The sequence below is a fragment of the Gavialis gangeticus genome, unplaced genomic scaffold, assembly GCF_001723915.1.
Source record: "Gavialis gangeticus isolate Ggan-Ray unplaced genomic scaffold, GavGan_comp1, whole genome shotgun sequence".
In the NCBI taxonomy this organism is placed as follows: Eukaryota; Metazoa; Chordata; order Crocodylia; family Gavialidae; genus Gavialis; species Gavialis gangeticus.
The window spans coordinates 2,812,163-2,821,108 of record NW_017729033.1 but is presented as its reverse complement, the minus strand read 5'-3'; the positions used below and the strand labels follow the sequence as shown (position 1 = coordinate 2,821,108).

General features: G+C 60.5%; 1 protein-coding gene across 1 annotated transcript in view; it reads right to left on the bottom strand.

Moving 5' to 3' along the window:
* Positions 1 to 5,624, bottom strand: part of ADAM33 (ADAM metallopeptidase domain 33) — a gene marked incomplete at its 5' end in the record, with an annotated part of 60,382 nt that extends 54,758 nt beyond the window's left edge. Inside the window, one exon of the mRNA XM_019526414.1 lies at positions 5,523 to 5,624. Within this exon, the coding sequence (XP_019381959.1) occupies positions 5,523 to 5,624 (102 nt within the window). The remainder of the gene's footprint in view (positions 1 to 5,522) is intronic.
* Positions 5,625 to 8,946: the final 3,322 nt, after the last annotated feature.

Genomic DNA, 8,946 nt, shown 5'->3' with positions numbered 1-8,946 from the left:
GTTTCGGTCCGGGATCTCTCTTCCCAGCCCCCTCCCTTCTCCCCCCCGCCCCCCGCTCCATCCCCTGCACAGCGAAGTCTCGTTCCTTTAAATTCCCCAGCAATTACACCGTCCGTTCACATCGGCGCCTTCTTGGCAGCCAGCTCATTGCAAACTGCATTCTTCAAGCACCAACGCCGCTCCTCTCGCACGCCCCCGCCCTCGCGCCTGGACTCAACGGCAGCCCCCCGCCCCTGCCTCAGTTTGCCTTCCTGTGAAATGGGGCTGCTGTGGGGATGACTCGGCTGCGTCTTGGGAACGAGCCTGCTGCCACCCACCGAGGAGCTGTGCCCCCCGTGAAACGCAACCCGGAGGCCTGGGCGAGAAGCCTCTGTATCAGCATAAAGCAGAGGCCGTGATGGCTTTCCTAGCTGGAAAGCTGCATGAATGAGCCGTGTGCTGCCCTCCTGGGAGGGATCCACGAGGCAGGAACCGGCTGAGAACTGCCCCCAAGTTTGCTCTCATCTTACCGCTGCCCAGCCTCATCTTCATAACTTTTGGGGCCAGGAGCACCCTGGGTCTGCCCGGCACCGGACTGGAAGGGGCCGCGGGCACCAGGCTAAGGGCACAGAGCAGTGCATCCGTGTCCAGCACGACGGACGCCACCAAAACTCAGCCCGCGGCGTTCACGAGGGGCTGGGCAAGCTGCAATTTTTTTGCACTTTTGTAAGGTTCTCTCATAGACCCACGAAATCATCCTCACAGCGCTTCTCGGGAGGGCTCATCTCTCCCTTCTGTGTCCAAAAGGGGAAACTGAGGCACATCGAAGGGCAGCGTTGTGCTGGAGGGGAGGAAACAACTTGCTTGGGACCCCGGTCCGTGCTTAAACAGATCTCCATGCGTGGACAGGCTATGCGCTCATTTCCAAGGCTGCTGCTGCAGTGGTCTCCCACCTATGCACGTGGCCCTCTCCATCATGGCATGAACTGGTTCACAAAGCTCGCTTGGCTGGGAACCACGTGCTCCTGTCACAAGGCCTCGGAGGCAGGCGACGAGACCCTACGCCTCCCTCCCAGGGCCTGCACCAGGCCGGAGGGGTGGCAGCTGGTAAGAGCAGGCCACGGCACAGCTGGCTGGGTGATGCACCGAGCAAGGGAGGGCTTCATCTCAGGAAACAGGATGCGAGAAACATCCGCCCGCCCGCAGGGAGCCCACGCCCTGGGGCAGCTGGGACCAAGCCAGCAGGGCCCAGCAAAGCAGCCCATGCACCTGCACCTACGTGCGTAGATGGGAAACCAGCCTTGGAAATAAGCACCAAGCCTGTCCACACGCAGAGATCTGTTTAAGCACGGACCAGCCCTAAAGGACACGTTACAACAGCAACAAAGACGGAGACCCTAGGGTTTGCACAATGCCGCAGCTCAGGCTAGATGACTCCCGTGGCCTCGCCTGGCATCTGGGACCCTCTGCTCGCGTTGCGGTGCCAGGAGCAATGCAGCTGCCAGGTTGAGCACGTGGCTTTGCAGAGCCCGCCTGGGAAGGACGCAGGCTCAGAGCCAAGCAAGGAGCCAGGGAGCGAGGCTGGGGGTATAAACAGGCGCAGACCCCGTTGGACAGGAGAACTGAGGCCCCGTGGATCCGAGCAACAGCCCCCCTGGCATCCAGGCAGGCGAGGGCCAAGGTCTCCCCGATCGTAGGACCCAGACTCTCCGCTCAGTCCAGTTCCTCCAGAGATTGAGGCTAAAGACACCGGGGGTCTGCTTTGAGGTCTCAGCTCTAAGGGACCCTGGAGAGCTGCGCTCATGGGGGTACAAGGGGAGGATACAGAAGGCGCCACTCTCCTGACCAGCACCCGCTCCTTGCACGTGCACCCCGGGCTCCCCAGCTCTGCTACGGTCCCTGCACCCCACCTGGCTGCGGTCCCTGCAGCCCCACCATCCTCAGCCAGGGCCTGAACACGACTCTCATGCTATAAGGCATTGCACTGCATGGAGCCTGCCAGGCCAGCCCGTGGCTCCCGGGCTCGTTCTGCCGGCTGCCGGCTTGTCCCAGGGAGAGAGGCAGGGCTGAGGATGCCCAGGCCCCTGACTGCAATGCAAAACCCTCCTGGGTCTGCGCTAGGGTCCGAAGCCCGATGCAGAGAGGGTGCAAAGAGGAGACCCCCACCAGCGGCTGGAGAGGAGAAGCAGCTTGCAGCCAGGGTCCCCACGCCCCTTGACCTGCTCCTGGCAGGGCCGCGTGAGCCCCTCCTGCCCTGTGGGGCCCTGCCGATGCAAGGAGCGGAGGGTGGGGGGGGGAAGCATCTGGAAATCGCTTCCATGTGTGCCATAAGGAGAAGCAGATGCTGCTCCTTACGCCCGGCTGCTGCACTGCCAACGGGCCCTTGCTGGAGGGGGATCCCTGGGCCAGCAGGCGGGACCTCAGTCTGCGGGGATGCCCTGGGCCCGGGAGCACACAGGGCAGCACCCTGCTGAGACGCACGCCAGCCCGGGCATTGCCAAGGGAGGTGAGACACATGGGCAAGACTCAAAAGCCACGTGCATGCACCGCAGGGTGAGACCGGGGCTGAGGATACTGAAAGCTCCTGCCCAGCTCCAGCAGCGCCGACCTGGGAGTCCCGGGGCTGTGGCTCCCTGCAGGGCTGCACCTGTAGATGCTGAAGCAGCAAGTAGGATCTCTCTGTCCCGCCTCTCCGGGGTGGCGGGCAACCCATCTGGGTCTGGAAGTGGGGTGGGAAGGGGCCTGCAGAGGTCACATCTAACCCAAACCCCTGCCCCGAGGCAGGATCAGCCCCGTCCAAACCAGCCCAGACAAAAACACATCATCTCCACCCTCAGCAAAACAACACATTCAACCCTGACACATCACACCCACACCTGCCTCAGCGAAACCGCAGCAGCCAACATCCTGCTGCTATAACAGGCTGTTCATGCACGCTCGAGAGGCCCCGGCTACAGAGGAAGCCCCCGCCCAACTCCGTACCGATCTGACCGTGGGGTAAAACTCCTCCCTGACCCCCACACGTGGTCGGTTTGACCCTGAGCAGAGGGGCAAGATGCTCTAGCCAGGAAGCTCCAGCTTTAAGTCCCAGCAGGAGCCTTGGCGCAGCCCCAATACCTCCGAGGGAGGTAGCAGAAAGGTGGGACGGCGCAACCAGCACAGCCCAGAAGCCTGGGAAGTCCCCATAGTCCAACCTAGGCACCTAGATCATCCCTGACCAGGGGCCGTCCTACTTCTTCCCGAACATCTGCAGGGCTGGAGAGCGCGCACCTTCCCCGGGCATCTAGCCCACTGCAGGGAGGGACTGGTCTGTGCCCTGGGCACAGGCTCTGGCTGGCTGGGAAGGTCCCCGGGGCAGACGCCTCTGCTCTCCTGCTGTTTGGACGGGGGTGGGGGCTGCAATTAGAGGCTGGGGGCATCCGGGCAGAAACGCAGCTCAGCCCGGGCCACACACAGCGGGACTGTGTGCTACACCGAGCCCCGAGCGCTGGGTCTCCCAGCGGGGCTGGGATGGCGCCGGCCAGAAGCTTTACTGGAAAAGGAGGCACGAACCGGCCCCCTGAGAAATGCGGGATCCCGGGAAAAGCTGAAAGATCACCGGCCCGGCCGCCCGAGGGCTCGGCCATGCTGCGCCGGATCCAGAGACAAGGCGATGGCTGGAGGAGACTCCCCTGATCTCTGCCCTACAGCCGCGCACAGGGCACGACACCGGCTCCCCGCTCGGGCCCCGCATCCAGCTTCATCAGCAGCCGCAGCAAGCCTGGGGGAAAGGGGCCGCGTCGCTCAAGTCCATCTGCAACCGCGGCCAAAGGGGGGTTATTTTAGGGTGGGTCCCTGGCTCTAAGGGAGAGGGCGTAGGAAGGAGCAAGCACTGGGCTAGCCTGCTCCCCGTCTACAGCAGAGATCAGACTTTGGTCGTGCCCTGTGGGGCCAAGCTCTCGATTTGCACCGGCAGGGAGAAGGGAGCTTTTTCCACTGACCCACTGAGCCCGATCCCTGGACCGCGCGGGAGGAAGCAGCGACGGTAGCCAGTGCCAGCGGCGCGTGGGGGACGCCCGTCTCAGCCGGCAGTTTCCCACCCCTGCCAAGAGGCAACCGCTCCTGCTCTTCCCACGGGAGGCATCTCCCCGAGCCCAGTCGCTACGGGCCAGGGGGACCTATTGGCTCCACTGCCCATGCGCCGGACGGTGCCAGGCCGGGATTGTGCCAGCACCGAAGGCCAGCTTCAAAGACAAGCGGATTTAGAGCACCCCACGCAAGCCGCTTGGCCGGAGGGTGGACGGCACGGGGGAAAGGGGGCTCGACAGGACCGCAGAGGAAGCCTCGGGGATCAGCTGGCACCCCCCCATCATCCTCCCGGCCCCACAACAAGACCCCCCTCGTCTTGCAAAGTCTGGAGCCAGCTGAGGCAGAACAGATGCCAGAAAACGAGCAGAGGGGGTTTTCCCCTCCCTCCCGACTACCCCGGCAGCGACGGGGGCTTGCAGAGGGCCTCGGTCTGCCCCCAGCATCGCGCCTTCCCCTCCCCCCGATGAGACTCCCGGCGCAGGGATAGAGGCAGCCGTATAAATAAACCTCCCCGCTGTCCCACATTCCCCGGCTCCACTATATATAGAGCTGGCTGCTCTCCCCCGGGCCCGTCATTCACTAGGAATGGAGCAAACCCTCGCGACGGGCCAACCATGGGAGACCCCGATCCCACCAAAGCGCTGGTGCTCGGGATGGATGGGCAAGCTGGGAGCTGGCTGACCCCGCCGCAGGGGCGGGCGAGGATCACATCCCGGGGGAGGTGGAGGGCGGTCCAGGATGAAAGCTGCAAGCCCCAGAAGGCAGAGGCTGCGATTTCCATGCCACCTGGCACCTCTTCCAGCTTGCCTGGGCTGTCTGAATCTCCCCTGGGAGCTGGGCAAACAACAAACCTACCCCCTTCTGCCTTGGGCTTCCCCGCCGTGCAACCTGCTTACTATACAGCCGCCTCCACGCCCCGTGCTTTTCGCTGCCTCTGCCCTGGGAGCCCTTAAGATGATGGGCACCAGGCCGGGGAAGCTGGGCACGCAGCTGGCACCGCATCCGCCCACACCCCTGCTCCTGTCCCGGGTGGGATTTAGCTGGGGTAACCTCAACCATCCCAGCAAGATGGAAGAGACAGGCCTGCTGGCAGCAGCTGCTGCTTTCTGGGTGTCCCCCCCTCCCAGGGAAACAGAAACAGGAGAGACAAAGAAATCCTCTTGCAGTCACTCCCCGGCCTCCAGGCAGCCACAGCTGCTGCGCTGTGGACCCTGCCCATCTTTCTGGGCCAAGGGGGTGGAGATGCGAGACTCCTCTCTGTGCCCAATGCTGCATCTGAGGTCCTCCTGCACCCTGAAAATGCCCTCCGGGCTCGATCGCATTTGCTGCTTGCAAACTGCCGCAAAGACAAGGCGATCGCGGCCGGGCGACGGATGAAGGTGGCACCCAACAGTATCCCCGCCTGCGCCCCCAGACCGCTGGTGCGTGGGAGGAAGGGAAACCCACCCGTGTGTCCTCTGCCCCGCTGCACCCACCTTCTCCGCCACGCTGACCGCTCGCCGGTGGCGTCCTCCCAGGACCCAGTGAGGGGTGACCACGTCCCCGCGCGGCGACAGCCCTAGGAAAGAGAGCAGAGATCAGAGGGGCAGTGGTGGGGACCCTCCTCCAACACAAAACCCTGGGATGAGGGTTGGGAAACGCGCATGGGGCAGGTGAAGCCCCTTCGAGACGTCTGCCTCGTCTACAGGGTGACAGAAGCCAGAAATATTCAAGCTCCTTCTCCCTGCAAACCACAGAGACAACGGGATGACAGAGAGGCTGCAGGGCTGGCTTCGTTGCACGGAGGCTGTGATGGACTGAGGGTCTGAACCCCGGTCCCTGAAGGCTTCAGATGCTGCCCCAACTGCTGAACCATCCTTCCTCCGCAGAGGAGAGGACCTCCACGAATGCAACAAGCAGCGCTGGGTGGGCTTTGGGCACCACCTGAAGCCATCACGGGCTCAGGTCGGACCGCCTGCGCAGAGACCCGCATTGGTATCAAACGTAGGCTCGCGGCCCGCTGCATCTAGCTCTGCCCAGGTCAGAGGACCAGCCGCCACCATGCAAGAAAACCCTCGGAGCTGAACACGTGGGACGCCAGGGTGTCGTGCTGTGGTGGCTGCCCCCAAAATTCATTTTGCAAAGACCCCGACTGCTCAGTGATTTCTTACAGCCCAGGTGACCAGAGCCCCGCAATTCGGACTGAAGGAGGAAAATCAAAGATTCAGCCTGATCATTACAAAGGCATTCTTGCCAATTCATAACCAAGGAGGAAGTGAAAAACCCTCCGTTCTGTTAAAAAAAAAATCGAAGGATCGAAGCCACTCGATCGAAGCTAAACGGCCCAGCAGCGACCGATGACTCAGTATCGAAGATAATGAATCAGCCACTGCTGGAGGAAAACACGTGAAACGTCCAAAACTTCACGGGCTCTTGCAAAACAAGGAGTAAAGGGGGTCTTGCAAAAGAAGTGCCTGTTTTCCTTTAGTGAAAGTTTGGGCCTAGCTACAATTGCCACAGACAGGGTTATTGAGACAGGAACCGCAGGCACTTTGCTTCCAGGCTTGTTTCGGTTTCTCCGGGCAGCCCTTAAACAGTGGTGGAGGGGAAAAGTGAAAAACAGTGTCTGATAACATGGGCTGGGGCCGGTAAAGGCACGAAGGAATTTAAAATAACCAGACCCTCCAAAAAACATGGGCGCGTTCATGTCCCATGTGCTGCTTTTAGCAAGGCAGCACGGGGAGGGGTCTTGCAGGCCACCTACTCTTTTGGGGGGTCCCTCTGACCACAAGCAGTCAAGGAAGAGACGGGTGTTTCTCAGCCTTTTGAGGCCCCCTCCCCTTGGGAACTCGGCTTTTTTTTTTTTACTACAGAAAAATATGAAAAGGTGCTTTTCTGTAGCAAAAAACTCAAGGCCGCAACAGGGGAGGGTGGTTTTACACGGTGGATTGCTAGTTGAAATCTATGAGTTTGCCTCGTGTCTGCACACTTCACAGTGCTCATATTGGGTGACCCCCTTAATAGGATCTCCAGGGACCCCGGTTGAGGGTTGCTGGACTAGGCGTTATGTCCAAAGGACTCCATGAAAACACACCGCTCCGGCCTTTCCTGCAACCAAGTGCCCCATAACAGAGTCCAGCTGCGCAGGACCGCAATTCAGCACCTCCACAGCTCGCGCTGAAAAAACCTCACAACCGAGTACCACCGAACAAGCCCAACTTGATCCCAACTCTGCAGCTGGCCCTACAAAAGAAATCACCCTCAGAAAGCCCTGCATCCATTCTGCACCATTGCGGCTACAACCTCGCTCTTGCACTGCCTAGAAAGCAGATTTCTTTCATTTTCCGTAGGAGGATCTCAATGAATTGCTGGTAAATAGTTAGCGCCGTTTTTCAGAAGCAAAGAAGAAACTGAGGCACTAAGGGGATGTGGTGGGGAGCTGGGTCAAGCACCGGGGACCAGTTCTCTGTTGCAGTTCCCAGTTTTACTGCAATGGGGATCCCCAAAGGAGAACTGGCGCTCCTCTCTTCTTCCCGCCTGGACCCAGGAAATGGTGGCTGCGGGTCAGGGGGCGAGGCAGGCAGAGCCGCCGAGGGGACCCAGGGCTTTGGGTTTGGATGGACACGGAAGTTACCAAAAGGCCGAACTTCTGCTTTGGGAAAATGGGCAAGTTCAAGGTCTTCAGCTGCCTGGGAAAGCTTCCCTCCGCTGACCCCCCATCCAGCTGTGCAGGGGGCTGCCCCCGCCAGCTGTGCTCCTGGGCAGGGTGGGGAAGGGGATGGGAAGAGCCCATCCAGGGCAGCGCTGAGGGACGTGCGGGCCTCTGACAAGAGCCACCGAGATGCCACCAACACGCTCAAGTGCGAGGCCAATCCAAGCTAAATAAATCCCATCGCACGGGCATGGGGGTGGTCCATGGGCATCCCTCCACGGCGGGCATGGGCTCTCAGGCTTCCCCCCCGTGAGGAAGGAGGTGGCGAAGCATTGCGGAGGCCCTGTGGCACCGTGCACACGCGCGTGCCCTTGGCAGGGCACAGCCCACAGCTGAAGAAACTTGGCTCCCCTCCGCCTGGCCCAGCAGAGCCTCCGGCCTTTTCTTGTCCCGCTCCCACCTGCCGGGCTCAGACTAACCCCGTCCCAGGCCTGGTCCTCCCCACATGCACGCACACATGTGCACGCACAGGTGAGCGCACACAGGCCTGCACAAACAAACATGGAGATGCATGCGGACATGGCACGCACGTGGGCACAGACAGAGCTGCACGCACAGGGACACACATGCATAGACATGCACACGTACATGCACACAAAGACACGCACACATACCCTCACAGATGCTCAAACACACACATGTACACATGCACAGCCCCCCTGACACATGCACAGACACACGTTTGCACACACCGGCGCACACACTCAAAACCCCCATGGCACACCCACCCACTCACACACATGAACTCTCTCACTTTCAAACACACAAACCCTTTTACATGCACTTTCATACACACATGCACTCTCTCACTCACACTTTTACATGCACTCTTTCACATACTCTTACACACACTTGCATGCACTTTTACAGTTACTCTCTCTCTTGCACATACTTTCACGCATACACACACACGCGTCTACACACACTCAAAACCCCCATGGCACACCCACCCACACGCACATGCACTCTCTCACTTTCAAACACACAAACCCTCTTACACGCACTTTCATACACACGTGCACTCTCCCACACTTTTACATGCACACTTTCACATACTTTTCCACAGTTACACTCTCTCGTGCGCGTACGTTCATGCACACATATACATGCACATAACCCTGACACACATCTACACACACTCAAGCCCCCCGTGCACGCGCGCGCGCGCACACACACGCACTCTCACTTTCAAACACACATTCTTACAC